The following is a 19,306-nucleotide window of genomic DNA, read 5'->3' on the forward strand; positions in this document are numbered from 1 at the left end:
TTAGTAAAAATTTTGGGGTGCCCCATCTCGATATTACGAGATCTTCTAAGGCCTCTTTAATCTTTTCCCCGTTCGCTGCTCGAAGCGCTCGGCACTCGATCCATTTAGTAAATAAGTCCTGCACTATTAAAAGATACTAGAAACCTGCCTTGCTACGGGGTAACGGACTCATAATATCCGCCGCGATTACTAACCAGGGACTCTCCGCGACGCGTCGGTCCATCATTCCCGCCGGACTTGTCTGCTCTACCTTTGTCCGTTGACAGATATCGCACGTTTTCAAATACTTCACCACGTCCCGAAACATTTTCGGCCAAAAATACATGACGGCTAAGCGTTGAAATGTCTTACCGATTCCCAGGTAACCGACCTGAGGGGTGTCATGAGATTCGCGTAACGCGTCCTGCTGCAATTCTCGCGGCAACGCGAGCTTCCATCTATCTAAGTCCTTTATAATGTCGGAAACGAAAATAAGTTTCGGTCTTAAAAGATATAGTTGGCCTTCGACAATTTTCCATTGGGGAAAACGCTTCGGATTTGCGCGCACCTGTTCGTAACGTGTTCTGTACCACTCATCCTTCGGCGGCCGCCACCAACGTGACCTCGGTACCCGAATTTTCTCTATCCTCGAACATACGCGACAGCGCATCCGGAACGTGGTGCAGCGCTCCCTTTCTGTACTTTACCTTATAGTTGTACTCTAATAATTCCAGTGCCCATCTCGCTAACCTACCCGTGGGATTTCTCAAATTATGAAGCCACCGTTAGGCAAGCTACTATGATCCATAACGACTGTAAAACAATATCCCTCTAAATACGGTCTAAAATTCTGTATCGCCCACACGACTGCTAGGCATTCCTGCTCGGTAACGGATTATCTCTTTTCCGGATCCGCCAGGGTCCTATTCGCGAACGCGATTACTCGTTCTTCGCCCTCAATCGCTTGTGTTAAAACCGCTCCTATACCCACCGCGCTCGCGTTGGTCTGAAGCACGAATTCCTGTTCGAAATCCAGACATGCCAATGTTGGCGTAGTAGAGAGATGTTCTCTTATTCGTTCAAAGGCTTCTACTTGTTCTTCTCCCCACTCCCAGCGTTTATTTTTTTTTAACAGCCTCGTGAGGGGCTCACTAGCAGAAGCGAACTGGGGAATGAAGCGCCGATACCAACTCGCCATGCCCAAAAATCGGCGTAACTGCTTAATATTTCGCGGAGCTGGGTATTCTAAAACAGGGCGAGTTTTCTCCGGGTCCACTCGGTATTAACGGTAAAGCCTGCTGACGAGATTTTCGCTAAAACGCGTCCTAACCATTCTAAGTGTTTTTCGAAAATCGGCGTGGCAATAACTATATCATCTAAATAGGCAAATGCGAAGGGTTCCATTTCCGGTCCTATTAATCTATCTAAAAGCCGCTGGAACGTGGCTGGGGCTCCGGTTAGGCCATATGGCATTCGAGTAAAATGATATAAGCCCTTCTCTGGCTAAAAGCGGTAATTTCACGACTGTCTTTTGCCAGAGGGATTTGGAAGTAACACAACTTGACACAAATCTATAGTAGAGATGTATTTGGCCGAACGTAACTTATCGAGAATACTGTTCATATTAGGTAGGAGGTATGCATCCTTTTTATAAATGCCATTTACTTTACGAAAATCCAAACAAAACCTATACTTTTCGTTAGGCTTTTTCACCATAACGATGGGGTTCGACCATTCGCTAAACGAAGGCTCTATTATCCCGCTGGCTAACATCTTATCGACTTCCTCGCGTATAGCTTCCTGTACGCGAGGCGACACTACGTAACATCGCTGCCTAATCGGCGGGTGTGATCCCACGTCAATTCGATGTTCCGCGAGGGGCGTCACCTCAGGAGTCTCGGTAGGCGTCGGTACTGTCTGTTTAAAAAAATTTTTAAGGGCACTCTGCTGAGTCTCGGTAAGCTCGGGTAGGCCGCTACACACTCTCTCGGTATCGCTCTCCGCACTAAAAGGATATCGCTCCGCGAGGCTCCCCGCAAAATGCCACTCTGAGGCGGTAAAATCTAAGCAAACGCGAAACCTTCGTAGAAAGTCCATTCCGATAATGCAAGGTACAGCTAGTTTTGGTAGTAAACCCACCGGCAGGGTATACGTGATGTTTTTCAATTTTAATGGTACCATCACGGTCTCCCCCACGGAAACGATCTGCCCATTCGCCATCTGAATCTGGGCTCCTCGGTCTCGCAAACTCGGTAAGCCTAACTCTTTAATAATATCGATGCCTTCCCTCCCGAACAGCGTACGGCTCGAACCCGAATCCACTAAAGCGCTTATTCGTCTATCTCTAACACAAATTGTAAAGTATCGCAAAGGGGGAATCTCAACGCTCTCCAAGGTGACATACGAATGCGCAGTACTCGGTATCGAGTATCCTGACTCGCGGACATCGTCCGAATTGCTTGGAGTCGATAGGGTCCGTCCTACCGACTCTCGCGCCCGTTTTGCGACCACGTAGAGCACGTTCTAACCGTAAAATTTTACTTCCCGCAACGATAACAATGAATCTTTCGAGATTCCTCGCATTCTCTAGAAAGGTGCCCTTGCTTCCCGCAATTCCAGCAGCGAATTTTTGATTTGCGGGACGCACTCGGTGCACTTACGCGACGAATGCGGCCGCATTTGCACTCGCCGTAGTGGTAGCGGATGCCTCCGCTGCTGCCGTTTTTCTTTTTACCGTTCCGCTTCGCGTCGCCCTCCCCTGAACTACTTTTCCCCTTCTTTCTCGGTACGTCCAACCCCGTGGCGGTTACTGCAGGAGTCGCCTTAGAATTCCCGCGAGGGGGCCTATATGCTAACTCCGGGAAGATAGAACTTTCGGGATTGGGTGGGGCTCAATAATTTTCCGCGGCATTATAACTACATTCCACTCGCGTGGCTTTCTAAAACAAAAATCATAGATCTTATCGCGCGGCACCGCCACCTGCAACCGCGGTAGCATATTTCGATGCGCGTAATTTAATTGTTCTTGTAAATGCCACGGGGGTTCAACCTATCAAATAAAGCCTGAATGCACGTAAGGAAGTCGGCCACCGGTTCGGCCGCCCCCTGCGTTCGCCGCATGATTTCATCGCGCAATGCGAATTGAAAATCCGGGTCCCCGAATCGGGTACGCCACGCGCTCTCGAATTCCCCCCACGTACGCCAATGGGCCCGATTCGCTCGGTACCAGTATAGCGTGATGCCGCTCAGGAAGAAGGGCAGACACTTAAATATGTCTTCGTCCTCTACGGGGATTAGCGCGCGTCTCTCCTCTATCCGTATTAAAAACGCCTCCGCGTCACTACCTTTGGCTCCCGTAAAATTTAAATTCCACTTTCTCATAATGTTGTAAACTTTGGTAGCGGGATTGTACGTTCGCCGCGGCGTATCGCGCGGAAACGGAGTCGCCCGCTCCACGCGTGGTCGCTCGCGGGGAGGGGGGGGGGGCAGGACTGCTAACTCTACCCGCAGCTGTTCGAAGGGAGACGGGACCGTCAGCTCCACGCGCGGAGGGGGTTGAGTCGACGGAAGACGCCGCGAAGTCTCCTGCAGCACGCCTTCGAATTTTCCCTCCTCCTCGCTCGATTCTCCTGCGGATAACTCGGGGGTGTGAGGGGGCTCCTCCCCGGCCTGCAGAGCCTCATATTGGATTAATCTCTGCTTAAGGGTGGGGTGGATTTCCTTAGTGGACTCCCCCTCTCCTCTAATTTCTGCCATATCTCCTTGGTACTAAGCGTATCTATCCAACTCCAAGGGGGTGGCTGTTGCGCCATCACGAAGCACGCGAATGACAGGGATCACACGAATATCTCAGTATCAAGCTCCACTCGAACCCACAGCAAGCTCGGTATCTCGTTATTTTGGGTATACGTTCCGCTCACTCAACAATAATAATACTCAGTGTATAATTAAAATCCTAACGACTTCCCGTCCGAGGCCATCTCAATAAATATCACAAAAGTCACAACACAAATAGGCCCTGACGGGAATTATCACAACTCTCCTGTTGAGTCAGTAGCGGGAACGTACGTCGCGAAAATCATAAACATCTATGCAGAAATCCGAGCTTCACGAGGCTGTCACGCGGGACGGGGAAAATAAACGCAAAACAATTCTATCACGAAACACGCTCCCTAAATCAATAATTGGCACATCGCACGAAAAATAATAGATCCGATACCCCAAAACAAGCGTGATAGTAAAGTCGTACAGCGGCATTCACTTACGACGAACAGACCATAGCACGCGGCGCGAGGCGCATTGTTTACGCTCGCGAACCGGCGCGCGCGCGCGCGCGGTCCCTCGGTATGCGTATGAAGCACTCGCCTCGATCTCTCAGTACACGCTCCTATCACGCAAGGTCACGCGCGATGGCATACTAAATTCCACGCACCATACTTCACTTATACTCGGGACAACAATAATAATTAGACCGTCAATAATAATATTTAATAAATCGGGAACACAAATATATAATAACAGAAAATTTTCCAGATAGGCAAAAATAGTAAAAGAGAGAAAAGATAATATAATGGGACAAACACGAAAGAACACATGCAAATGCAAAAATGCGATACGAATATTCGAGACGACAGTACTGCGATCTCTCTCTCCTATTCTTTCGTTATATCGTGGGCTCCACGTTGGGCGTCAAATTTGCGACGTTACTTTTTCTTCGCGTCTACAACTTCGTCGTGCTCGGGACTCTCTGTACTATAAGTTGGGCGCCAGGCGCGGAATCCGCGCCGCATAAAAGTCGCAAAACTCTCGGTATTTCGCACGACGGCCGAATGCCTGCTAGCCCGTTTCTACACGAAGTGGCAGAGGGGCGAGGTTCTTCTCGGTACGCGGAATAAGAGAAGAGAGGTCTCGCATTGAAAACTAAGTAGAATTAATAAAATTAAAAATCGTATATTGGAAATAAGGTAGCAACAACTTTATACGACGAATACAAGTTAGTCATTCGACACGACTGTCTTGTATGACTGTATCGTACTCGACTTGGAATTTACAACATCTCGAAAGCTACACTCTATAGGCTACACACTAAGTTTAACAACACGCGGCTATGACAACAGACGAGATAGGCTTCGACGGGATGTGCGTCTTCCTCGTAGGTATTTTCTCCTATGGAAGTTCGTCTCGGTAACGCGTACATAACTCGCACTCTCGGTATGCAGCAAGTGAATCCCGGTAATATGACTCTACGCCCTATCCCGTCGCTATACTTTATTTTCTCTACAACTCGACTGTCGGCTCGACACAATCCCCGAGGAAGGAGACAATAGGCGAAATTATTATTATTATATACGAGACGGAGACACGGCCCTGCTACACGGTGATTCTCACCTCGGTATATCCCGGTTATTATCAATCCGCCCACCGAACGTTCGGTAGGGTAATTATTAAATGATTTCTCACGAAATGCCGGGCCGGCCATCTCCGTCCTTACCGCGTGGTCGAAGTGGTGACCTTACAGGTACGGTGACGTCGTCAAGGACCGTGGAACCGCTCTCTGTGTCGTCTCGCCGAACAGTGACGAACCGTGAGCGATCGGGGGCGCCGCGGACGCCGGCAGCGGCCCGCCCATCAATCGCGCTTCGATCCGCGCACACCGATCGCTAGTCGATGGGGGGTCTTCCGCCAGTCCTATAAGATCTTAGCGTCCGAGGGCGCCTCTGGTCGTGACGCCGCGCAATTCGAAGGATGCGGATTGCACGCCTCGATGTCCTTTTTTGCCGCATCGGCTGCTGCTGGACCAGCTCGAGGTTGATCAGGCCCCGTCCGGCTTACTCCTCGAGGCCGTGACGACCGCTCCGGCTGGGGTTTTCTCCACCCTGGTTGTCGGGTATAAGGGCGCACGCTCCCTCCCCGGCGTCGTCTCAGGCTGCACCGGACTGCTGCTCCTCTCTCTACAATAGAATATAGCGGCAGTGTTTGTCCCACGACTTTCCTTACGTACCTCGGTACTGTACGTAAATACTTGCTCTGACTCGCTGTCCTCCGGCTGCCCGGGGCCCCGCCGTTCCGTCGTCTAAGCTTCTTACTGATACTCCCTCGACGGCTGCTCCATTAATTACAAAAGGTCATCATGGCACACTACTTCTCCCGCGGATCGCGTCTCCCGCTTGGCGGATACCTAGTGTCTTATTAACTAAAAAGATATTACTGAGAAAAGGAGAGGCCGCTCCCCCCCCTCGGGGTAATGAGCGGCCCCAAATGACCTTTCCCGGTCGGGCCATCCGGCCCTTGTAACTGACGAAAACGTCACGTCACAATATATATATACACATTTATTTATTTATATTATAAAGATATCCGCCGATGTCTCCACGGAAACGTCTTGGTCGAATCTGGTACGAGATATCACTTGTTGTCGTAGGGAGAGGTTCAATGGCGCACAGTACAATTGGACACGTTGCAATTGCCCACCATGCTATTAAACACGAAACATTGCGCACCGTTCAATTGCGTACCGTTCAGTTGCACACCGTTCAGTTGCACACCGTTCAATTGTACATCGTTTAATCACGCATATTAAATATTCATACATTATGGCTGCGTTTGCAAGAGTGAGTCCCAGATGCGCACAGTAATAAACGGACACAACAAGCTGAGTGAAACGGACACAGTAACAAACGGACACAGACCAAACGGACACAGTAATAAACGGACACAGTGCGAAACGGACACAGTAACAAACGGACACAGACCAAATGCGCACAGAGCAAAACGGACACAGTGCGAAACGGACACAGACCAAATGCGCACACTGCACATGCGCACAGACCAAATGCATACACGGAAAGTCGCAAACCCATGTGATGCAGTAAATGCTTTGCACGCACACACACACACACACATACACACACACGGGGGGGTACAAGGGGGGCCTTTGGCCCCCCTCCCGCACCCACCCCGTCCAAGTCGCTAACTTATGTGAACTTTACTCTGCTTGTAATGTACATGGATTGTATTTGGTCCGTGCGCACGTGCAGTGTGCGCATGTGCAGTGTGCGCATTTGGTCCGTGTGCATTTGGTCCGTGCGCATTTGGTCTGTGTCCGTTTCGCTCTGTGCGCATTTGGTCTGTGTCCGTTTGTTACTGTGTCCGTTTCGCACTGTGTCCGTTTCGCTCTGTGTGCATTTGGTCTGTGTCCGTTTGTTACTGTATCCGTTTGTTACTGCGTCAGTTTATTACTGTGTCTGTTTGGTCTGTGTCCGTTTGTTACTGTGTCCGTTTCACTCAGCTTGCTGTGTCCGTTTATTACTGTGCGCACCTGGGACGCTCCCGTTTGCAATGTGTACATAGGTTAGCGACTTGGACGGGGTTAGTGCAAGAGGGGGGGGGGTTGAAGGACCCCCTTGCATCCTCCGCGCGCGCGTGTGTGTGTGTGTATGTGTATGTGTGTGTGTATGTAAAGCATTCACTGCACCACATGAGTTTGCGACTTAAATGGTGTGCAATTGAACAGGGTGCAATTGAATGGTGTGCAATTGAATAGTGTGCAATTGAACGGTGCGCAATCAAACTGTGTCCAAACGAACTGTGCGCAATTGAACGGTGTGCAACGTTTTGTGTCTAATAGCACGATGGGCAATTGCAACGTGTCCAATTGTACTGTGCGCAAATAAAAGCCTCTCGTTGTCGTACGGAGGGCAATTTTCCTTTCGGATACTGTGTACTTCGTACAAGTTAGATCTTATGCACCACTGGTGGTATGTCAGTTTAATCTTTTCGCGGAGACAGCGTATGTAATCGTCGAACGTTATAGTTTGCGCGACGACGATGCTCTTCATACCTTTAGCCTTTTTGGTATCCTTCTTCTCGTCCACCCTCATCACATATATTTTCGCCCTGAGTCCAACAAACTCGGTCATTATCGCATCGTTGTTTTCATCCTTTATTAGACCCGGCATTTTTTTATTTTCGAGAGGCAGACTGTATGCATTGCCGATCAGATAACCGCTTGTGTCGAATCTTGCAATCATGTTTCATATTTTCATAAATATTCTCGCACTTGACGTGGTATACAAGACTGTTGGTGTCGGTATACATTACTTTACATTTGTCGCGATACAGCGGTAGCATGTACTCGGGGTGAAATTCATACAAACAGTGCGACGTAGATTTCCTTCGGGAACCGCCAGGTCCAAAAGGACTACAATCAATTAATCGGTATAAAGATTAACTGGTAACGCTTTCTCAATGAAATCGGTAGCTTACAAAAACGATATCTCCAAAAGGGAGCTTGAAAATGCTCCCTCAACGGTATCAGTAACTCGCGAAAAACGGTATCTTCGAAATATTATATTTTTGGGCGCCAGGCCCGGATCTCCGCGCCACACAATACTTTATAATAATTCGGTAGCCAAAGAAAAAGCGTTACGAAGCCGGTAGCTCTTTACCCGAAGTGGTAGAGGGGCGTGGTACTTAAATAAGAGGAAGGTGTGGAGATTTCGGATCGAGGCAGGTCGCAGAATAGAATCGGTACACAATTTTTAAATGAATAACACTGATAAAATATATTTTTCGAATAACTAACGAGTACAGTAACAAGCGAAAATAATTGACATTGCTCAAATTAGCGGAACCAGATAGATTCACAGATTGACGCGATTGAAACGGAAACAAGAATCCACGAACAGAGAAAATGCAGAAACTTAAAAAAAATCTATTAGACGAGGCGAGAGGCTGACGAAGCTCTTCGCTCAAACAACAACAAATACTTTACTTCCCGGAAACAATAATCGCGATAACAATAAACGTTACAATACAATAAACGATAGCAATTAATAATTACTTTTAACTAAAAGTGACTGTCGGTGCCGGCTTTGTTCGAGAGGGACGTACTTAATTAATCGATATTCTCTCCATTCCGATCTCTCATGCGGCAACGAGACTTTACTCTTTATTTCGAGTTTCTCAAATGCAAAAGCAACAACAACCACGGTAGCGGACTCCGAATTACCGGTAACACGAAAAGAAACGGTATTCTTTATCCGGATTCGCACGAGAGTCGACCACCTTAACCGAATCTTACGCAATTCTTGAAGGCTGCCGAGTAATGGCCTTACAACAGAATTCCTGGTCCACCGGGATGAGTTAGCCAGAGCAGGTCCTCGTCGATACGCATCAAAGCACGGCCCGCCGAAACAGTGAGGAACCCCGGTCCCACGCCAGCCGGATCGAGTCTCCGCGCAGGCCCGTGCGCGCTTCAATTTCCAATAGATAGATCCGTCCGCCTCGCAGGATTCTCGATCCATCGCAGCGCCGCTTTATCCCTCGGAATTTTCCGAAATCAGAGCGTGTCGATTTTCGAATGCGAGATCTCTCGTGCTCCTTAGCTTCGGCTGGTCCGGCTGGCCAGGCCGCGACCGAGCCGATTTTGGTGGCGTGCCCTCGGCGTTATTCACCTCGAGGATCGTCTTTCGATAACGCTGTATCCTTGCGGGGTCGGTATCCTTGTAGTTCAGGTACGGCAACTCGCAACGGGGTCCGACGCACAGCTCGGCTGGGAAACTCCCTGCGAGATGTCCTGTCCACTGTCGGCTCGCGACAAAACTCCTTCGACGGCTGCTCCTCTTCCGTCTTCGGTATAATTTTAGATTGAGCACTCACTCGGCGCCTTGTTTCTAATAAAACTTAACAAAATAATATGAAAAGACGGTAACGCGAAAGTTAAAAAGCACAATAAGGTCGCTTCCCCTTCGGCTCGGCGAGAAGCAGGCCCCCCTTGGTCGGACTTACGGCCTTGTGACGTGCGCGGTCATACGCGCCACGTCATAACAGATTTTCGAAATGTCGAGTATACCATACACATTCCTACATAGATCGGTTTGTTGAATTTCACCTCGAGATTACGCAGTTCAACGGCGATTAAATTCTCTAAAAATACGTTTCTACTGTGAAAATTAGGTCTTGCGATCATTGCCTCCGCGCCATATCGTCTCTCCCATTTCGTCAAAAGATTTACGTCAACGTGATTGCGTACATTTTCCCTTGTTTTACTAAATACTGCGTTGTTCATTAGTTTGTATACATTTTTTTCAAAGTCGTTTGTCGCGAGGGCTCGAAAACGTGTATTTAATTCTATGTACTCGCGGAATCATGCAGATTGAGTAAATTGTAATATATGGTGTGTTACGTGAAAACCGTGGCGCATGCATTACTGTAGGTTACGATAATGGACAATGTAACGCTTCTTATCGTAAACAGTTGCAAGTAGTTTATCTTCCCGCGTACCGGACGGTTTGTCGCGCGTTGGGCAGAAGGATAAATCGGCGTGAGCGTCGTGAAGATGTTCTGGATACTCGAAATCGACCTCGAGAATGTAACCCGTAGGCGAATCCACAGCGATTGCATTTACATCAAAATTTGAGACATCCTCGATTGAAATTTAGCGTAAGGCAAAGGTTGACACATTATCCATCTATACAAATTATTAACATCAAAGTACATCAAGTACGACGACGGTTTCAATAAGTCGTACGACTGCATGTACTTGTTATTGGCTCGCGCATATCTACCTGTACATTGACTGACCACCGCGTATACCGCGTTCGATAAATAATACCATATTGATATCCGTGAGTAGTTCAAATTTGACACGTGTATGTTTCAGTATGGCGTCACACGTGTAACCTGGTAATGTGTAATAATGTGTGGGATCAAGACCGTAACTTTTGATACACGTGTCGCGAAAATTTTCAAAAATATCTGCTAATAATAAAACATCTGTTTTTAAATATAAATCGCTGTATTTACCCAAGGTATGGATGGGAAATCGCTTCCAAACCTTCTCGGCATGCGCATAATCGCTCTCGGATACCGTATCACCGGTCAAGGAACTGAAAAACAATTCGCGCGGCGGTAAACACGTGTTCTGCAGCTTGTCCATGCAATCCACGTACTCGAAATACACCCTTTTGAGTTAATAAACTAAATTTTTCGTCAGATAAATTTGCAAATTCAGACTGTACAATTTTTAATTTGTCATTATTAAGATATGACGTTAATTTATCAAAACTGGTATTAAGGGATTTGTATGAATTTATGTTATCGAGACTGGTATTAAGGAATCTGTATGAATTTATGCTATGAATCGCGTAACTGCATGTATTTTTGCGAGTCTTTTTCGATGGTATCTTCAACAATTTTGGTAAAAGAAATGTACTTTTCTTTTGTTATTAGTAGCAGATTGATGCCACCTTCGAACACGGTTGCTATTTCTTTTATTATAAAATGTGAATTGTAGCCTGATAAATTGTGAAAAACTACTGGAATGTAATACGAATTTTTATAACTTAGGTTACAATTTGAATGCGCGGGACCTCGATATCTACCGGTTATGTGACAATGATCGCGCACTCGCGTATCATCTAATGCGAACGGCTTATCACAGATATAATAATGTGTCGCGCTACGGTACGCCTCCCACTGTTCCAGTACTTCAATGAGGGTACGACGACACTCTATCACTATGTCTTTCTGCAGGATGTAGAACGGCTACCAGCGACCATGCGAAGCATGCATTGTCTTCAGATTGCACGTTGATTATCGCTTTTTCACCATAATAGGCTGTGGTAATGTAAAACGGCATCCTGCACGCATAGAATTGTACTTATTTATATTAACAGTTAAATTTAGTATACGCGACACCGCCCACCCACTATCGCGTTCTTGAAATTCTTCGAGCAACGCTAACATGGGCTCGATAACGTACAGCTCATACCATTCATTCAAATCTGATAATTGGAAGAATGCATAATTTTTTGTATTCACACTCTTGTTGGCACGTTTATCCCCTGCTACAAATTCACCATTGAACGCGATGTTCACTTTTACACTACTGTGTATGTCTATTGCCTCCCGCACTCGCTCAAGCACGATGTCTTTAGCATCTTCTAAAAAATGACGAGATTCGATGTGACGCACGTTAATTACTGCACCGGTTAAGATACGGCTCTCGAATGCAGTATCTATTTCACGCCACTTAAGTCTCGCGTTGTTACTATCGTCACTAGTGCTCACGTAATTGCCGCCAACGTGCATAAAACGTCTTTGCAGGTGCGTTTTTTCACCCGCGAGTCGAGCGATTCTTGCCACCAAAGATTGTCTCTGTCCAATGGCAAGCCGAGGACGCTTGGTATGATTGCGTTCTTCAAGTTGTTTGATACACTTCTCACATTGCTGCAACCAAGTAAAAAATTCACTCAATGTGGTGACTCCTTTGCTTGTTCTAGAAGTTCGCGTTCCATTCATTCGAAATTTTCCATTTTGCGAAAAAAACTGAATTGTTCTTAAAATCGCTTATAAAAAAAACTACACACACAAGCTTTCGGGCAAACTGATTCGAAAACTGACTGAAAACGTCTAAGGGATGCTCTAAGAGTCTCATCTATATATACTTATGCTATTTGTAAAGTCACGTGATTTTTTTAAAAGAATTTTAGAAGGGAAAAAGTCCTATTGAGCTTTAAGAGGCCGTCTACATTAGGAGGCCATAATTAAGCACTTATTCATAATTTTTTTCTAATGGAACTAAGCAATGGATCTTTTTGTGATTTTTTTCACTTATTGTGCATGTCTTTAGATACTCAAAACAATTTTTATTATAAAATTTTATTTATTTAATTATAAGTTGTAAGCAAAAATGCACAACTGCCTTAAAAAATTCCTTCCACATTGCGTACACGATAACATCCAGTAGAATCGACTAAAAGGAAAAAAACCAAAGTTTTTTGTAAAGTTTATGAGTATAACTTCTAAGTGCACCTAAGAAAGCCGTACATTTATTACAAAAAATTTATAAAAATAGCATTTTGAAAAAAAAAATTGATTTTTTGTAAAAAATTTTTGACTTTTTTTAAAAATAACTTTTTTTTTACATGACTTTTAATTTATATTTTAGGTTCACACAGAAGATAATTTAATAACTTTTAATTAAAAAAAAAGAAGTGGATCCGTCGATTAATTTTTTTTTAATCATATACGCAGTTTCGAAAAAAGTGGTTTCGAAAAAAACGCGTTTAAAGTTTCCAATCAAAGAAAAAGGTTGATAAAAGTTTGCTAATGATTGTTCATCCGTACTTTTCGATTAATCTACTATCCCTGCTCCATATAAATGTTCTCAGTGTCCTCATACAATTCATTCTTCTCCAACAGCTATTGTTTGTCGTAAGTACGCGTTTCCTGCGCAACAGATCTGCTACGACGATTTTAGCTAATCGTGTGATTTTCGTTTATTCTATCCGCAACATCTCTGCATACTGGTCCAATAATTATTTCCATGCATGACATGGACAATGATTCTTAGAACCAACAAATAGCCTTCATTAAAAATTCCAGCAGTTATGTAGGCAGCAATTTCAATAATTTGCGGCCGCAACAGAAGTGTTTTGGGGCCAGTTGCCAAATCGTCGCATTAAAACTTTCATTGGCATTTTGTGTATACCCACCTAAACACCTCTCAAGTAATTCTTTCCGAGCAGGCAATGTACCTTTTCAAAGACCGTTAGGAATTTTCACTCATTTCGGCCTAATACAATTTGAATCTATACTTGGGATTTCAGGAGCATGTTCTACGGATAAAATACTATCGATTTAAGCAAGAAAAAAAATCGATTTTTTTTACCCTCTAATGTAGACGGTCCCCTTAACATGTTGCTACACGTTTAATTGTATTAAAGAAATTTTTCAGATATAATATTAAACACAGACTACAGTATCCGAATGTTATATTGTATGTTTTTTTTATTTTTTAAAAATATTTTTTAATGTTTATAAAATCTAGCAGCCTGAAATTTTAAAATTTATGACAGGGTTATTTGTTACAGAAAAACAATAAACAAAAGAAATTTTTTAATTTATGACAGGGTCATTTTTTACAAAAAAAACAATAAATAAATAAAATTTTGAAATTTATGACAGGATCATTAGTTACAGATAAACAATAAAAAGGAATTTTGAAATTTATGACAGGGTTGATTGTTATAAAAAACAATAAACAAAAGAAATTTTGAAATTTATGTGACAGGTAATGGTATAATTAAATAACTGTATAATTATATGATATAATTAAATAACTATATAATTATATCCCCGATAGGAAAAGATTTATAAAATTATATGACAAAAGAATTGTAAAAGATTTATAATCCATCATATGAGGGCATAGTTGAGAAAATAGATGTAGAAACATTAACCTTTTATAAAACATTAATAAATGTTTGCGCAATTAAATTTTGAAATGATATGTTGTAACAGTAGCGATATGGCGAATCATTTTAACAACACATTTGCAAAATTAAATTTAGAAATAAATTGTGCAATAATTGAGAAAAAAATTTCAGTCGTAACATGTTTAAAACATTTAGAAATATAATTGTGCACAAAAGACTCAAATTATTCCCCAATTATTTCTAAATTATGATGCACAAATATTGAAACATGGAATGTGTAATATTGTATGTTTCAATATTTGTGCATTATAATGTAGAAATGATTTAAGAGTTTCTGACCGCTATTACTATCAATGAGATACTTAACTCTCCAACGGACGCAACTAATCCGTCAGACAAAGTGTCTCTTTTTTTAATCTTTATATTAAATGTCTAGTAAATAAGCGATATTTGTTAAATTCATTGTGTATTACCTTTTGGTATTAATTTTGAATTAAATATTGAAGATTAAATGCTGTAAATATTGCACATTATTATTGCTGCATTATATTGTGAAAATATTGTGAAGATTATAATGTAATAATTTTAAATGCTGAAATAATTGCAAAATATTTATATTTCAATATTTGTCTAATCTGTAACAAATATTATTTAAGAATTATATTCTGACATAACTGTTGCGTTATGACGAATCATCTTAGCACAATCTTTAATGCCATTATTGTGCAATGTTTGCAAAATCTTCCTATCGGGGATATAATATACAATTTATATACAATAAGTGTAATAAATAATTTAATAGTACAAATTTATAATCGTCGGTCTGTAAATATGGTCATAAGAGTGAGCGGAGAGTAACGCGATAATTACATGAGAATGAGCGAGAAAGTAATGAAAGCGAGCGAGACGACAACAGAGTCTAAAGAGCGAGCAAAACAGGAATAGAAACGAGCGAGATAAGAATCACAGCACGAGAAGGAGACTCGAAGCTCGAACGACTCGAGGCTCGAGACCATAGACATAGTATATCTAGACCGAGGATTGTCCCAAATTTCAGGAGTGGGGGTAAGGCTTACGTACGATATAACAGGTATTTCCTTCTCTCTTACACACGCCTGCGTGTGAAAGAGAAGGAAATAGATGTTACCATGATGTAAGAAGAAAGGTGTGCTACCGCGCACGGCCAATCACAAACACTTCCTAAACAACGCCATATTGAGAAATCAATCAATAGCATCAATCCGCGAGATTTCGTCTATTTAAAACTCAATTTACTAAAAGTTGAAAAAAATATTGAATTAAAATTTTTTGGCATAAACTTAACTTTGAATTTTAAGTAAACAAATAAATTTAGTAATAAAGAAACATAGAATTGCAAATTAAATAAGGAAAATTCTCAAGGATAGGTTATTTAAAGAAATGTAAAAGAAATTATTTTTAAACATTTTTTTATTTAAAAAAGCTTTTCAAATAAACAAAAATATCTATGTATAAAATTTTTGATTTTTTGCTGACCTAGCAGCAATTCTAATTTGTGCATAAGATTGTTTTCTATTTTTGTTTAATTCTCTGAGTCTAATATAAGTTCTTGTTCTGACAAGACATAATAGAACTTTCCATGGAAGTTAACAATTTTCAGGTATCTTTTCTTTTATTTTAAGTGCTACTTTTGTGAAAATTAAGTCTTCATCGGATAAAAAATCTTTATGAAATTCATTGAAAACCTTTTCTAAAATATTTGCTGCGTTTAGTAAATTTTCAGAAGGATATATCAATTGGCCTTTAGAAATATGACCAATCCAGATAGAAGGATCTTGAGGAGGCATGTTTTTAGTAATTAGTCATTTTAATTAATATTATTAAAAAAATGTTTTAAATATTGTTTTCAAATTTTTCTATAACTTACCATTTTTAAGGTTAACTTTTTCAACTCCACATGCGTCGATCCATTGTTCTCGCAGATCCTCGTTTTTGGGGAAATAAAAATATTTAATATGTTTACTCTTTGTGTTTCCATTCCAATTAGAGCACGATTTTATTGAACAATTCGGCATTTTGAATAATTTTTGATGTAAAAATCGTGTAGCAAAATGTAAACAAAAGTTCTAATATGGCGGCGTTTCGGAAGGCGCAGAATTGAACGAAAATTAGTTCACGGTGGGAGCACACCTTTCTTCTTACATCATGCATGTTACATCGTCCGTCCCTTTTCAATGTCTACGTTTGTTCTTTTCTACGTATGCCTATACCCCCACTTCTAAACCGAGCAGGCCTGCTCGAGACTTTCCCCCCCTTTTCGTCTTGTATTTTTATCTCGCTCATTTCTATTACTGTCTCGTTCGCGCTTCAAGCTCTCTTATTGTTGTCTCGCTCACTCTTATTACCTTCTCGCTCACTCTCATATAGCTGTCGCTTTGTGTACATAGTACGGAACGCAACCTAAAAATTGTGTGTATGAGTTACCCTTCGGACTGAACGTGGATACTGGTTATAGTTCATAAAATTTTTACGTAATTTTTCATAAAATTTTTCATAAAATTGTTCATATAATTCATAAAATTTTTACGTGGTAGTTCTAGTAATTTCTACGTCGATCTATGATCGCATCCACATAGATTCTAGTACCATGTTCGAGCGGATGTCCATTCGAATATTCACGTAAATTTTACGATGCCGATTAGGGCTTTTAAATATCGGATTTTTTGAATATCGGTATTAATACCGGATTTAGTCTGTTCCAATATCGGGATTCCGGAATTCCGGTATTGGAAGGGTGCCTAAATTGAGATGTTAATTAAATAAAACTAAATACGTATTTTTTACCAATTAGTCTTTAATTTTTCATTATCATAATTAAAGTTTTTTAGTATTTTTTATTACTATTAAAAATACAAAAAAACATTAAATTATTTCGAATCTGACAACAAATGAAACAGTCTTATACGTAATTAATTATCACAGGCAGGTATAATTTCCTGCTTTTCTTACTAATCTTATTCTTAAAATTATTTTAGTTCAAACTGAACAAGTTTTATAATAAATAAACGTTCGTTTATCACAAAAATATTTAAAATAAAAATTGTTATGTATTGCACATACACATCGTATCAATTAAGATTGCTTGCCTATATTAATTATTAGTAAGATAATTTATATATTAATTATATACAATTTAAGAAAATAAAGAAAATATTCTTATAAATATGACAAAATTAGTCCCACTTCTTTTCATTTTGAACCTGGGATCTCAAGAATGATAAAGCATTTAATGAATTATCTGAAAGAGAGCTTCTTAGCCGATTACATAAGTAACCAACTGAAGAAAATGCCCTCTCTGCCTCTACACTTGTGGGCTGAACAGACAATAAATATTCGTACGCTGCTGTTAAAAATACTTCACGACCTCCCCCAGCATTGTCATACACACACATTTCCACTGTTATAATTGAATCGAGATCAGTATTTTGTGATTTCGAAGAAGCATTCTGATTTAAAGATATACATTAAAATTTTTTTTTTTCTAGCTCTTTATTGATATTTCTTCATTTTCACTGTTTGAATCACCAATCAATGAAATCGATACTTTTTCGTTGCTTTTTGTTCGAGATGATGTAGGTTTTAAATTAATATTTTCATATTTTGATCAAGAAATTAAAGATATAATTATTTGATGGATTTTGTCACATGTTGGCTTTTTGAAAGTGTCGTCATCATCGTGGTCATTGTAAAAAGCTTTAGAATCATGTAAATATTGTAAAACTCCTGGTATTAAAAGACGCCGCTCTTTTATGCGTTTTCTAAGTGCCGTTGTAAGATTCTCACTTAAATCAGTAGCCCATTCGTCTAATCTTTTTAACATAAATTTCAGAGCAACGTCAACTGTCAGCAAGTTAGCATCTCGTTTACAAAGTGCCAATACTGTTGCTTTGACTACAGCAAGGCTATGGTAAATATCATTAAGAATTCGCATTTCTTGTTCATCAAGAGAAAATTCTAATTTTAAGTCTATCAAAACCTTTAAAACATAATACTTCAGTTTTAAAAAGCGACCAATCATATCCGACATACTACTCCATCGTGTTTTACAATCGAGTATTAAATGCATTTCTTTGTTATGTTTTTCTACAATGTATCTCTGTAATAAGTTCTTTGTGGGAGACTTTCGAAAAAGTTTAACCAATTTTCTCACTTTTTCAATTAGGTTTTTATAAATAAACTCTGGTTCCTCTAATAGGATCGGTTGTAATAAATTAAAGGAATCCTCTTCAATCGCTTTTTCACTGTCATCATCACTATTATTAATTTCAATTTCAGTTTTAGAAGTTGAGGTTGAAGAAACAACGGAAGACGTCTTATGAATGCACTTGTACAGTACATCTATGACAGCTAATTGAATGCCGTGAGCCAAGCAGAGTTGATGATGGCCTTCAAAGTTTTTGCCCATTTTGGTCATAACACTCGCACCATCCGTTGTAAAAGCGATAATGTCTTCATGGAGATTTATGCTAAATTCCTGTAGCCGATCTTTCAGATATTGCATATCCACAGATGCTGACATAGATCCTGTAATTCTGACAAGTCCGAGGTTTTTATATTAATCATGATCTAAATTTTTATTATGTACGTTGATGAAGATTCATGAATCTTTTATTGTTTGTCGCTGTATATTCATCGAAAGTTAAAGTAAATCTGAGTTCCCTGATCTTCAGTTTTTGGAACATCTTTTTTAGTAGGTTTCTAAGATTATCACTTTGCTTTATTATTATATTGGTTATAGTTTCCGGTGAACTTGGCAAATTATAGCCCGATTTCTTGAAAAATCGACGCAAATCTTCAGATGTGCAAAATTTAGTCAACAGGATTCCATCTAGGGCTGCCATTCTTGATACAATTAATTCCATAGAATCAGAACTTTGATAATAGTCTATAAGCTTCGTTTTTTTCGATGCGGGTTGAACGGGTTCGTCTTTTAATCCAGACAATTTAAATGAAGAAGACGCACTAGAAGCCAGACTATTATTTGAAGATAAATTGTGTATTGAACGCATATGAGTATGCAATCCACTAGTAGAACCTTCACCTGTTTTTAGAACCTGTTTTTATGG

General features: G+C 41.1%; 1 protein-coding gene across 1 annotated transcript; it reads right to left on the reverse strand.

Moving 5' to 3' along the window:
* Positions 1–1,497: 1,497 nt before the first annotated feature.
* On the reverse strand, positions 1,498–8,009 carry LOC118646572. The gene is made up of 3 exons (XM_036289757.1): positions 7,820–8,009; positions 2,640–2,869; positions 1,498–2,502 (listed from the first exon to the last, which is right to left on the reverse strand). Exons 1-3 carry the CDS (start codon positions 8,007–8,009, stop codon positions 1,498–1,500), a joined length of 1,425 nt encoding a protein of 474 aa, XP_036145650.1.
* Between the last annotated feature and the right edge of the window lie 11,297 nt (positions 8,010–19,306).

Source organism: Monomorium pharaonis, chromosome 7 (assembly GCF_013373865.1).
Source record: "Monomorium pharaonis isolate MP-MQ-018 chromosome 7, ASM1337386v2, whole genome shotgun sequence".
NCBI classification, from domain to species: domain Eukaryota; kingdom Metazoa; phylum Arthropoda; class Insecta; order Hymenoptera; family Formicidae; genus Monomorium; species Monomorium pharaonis.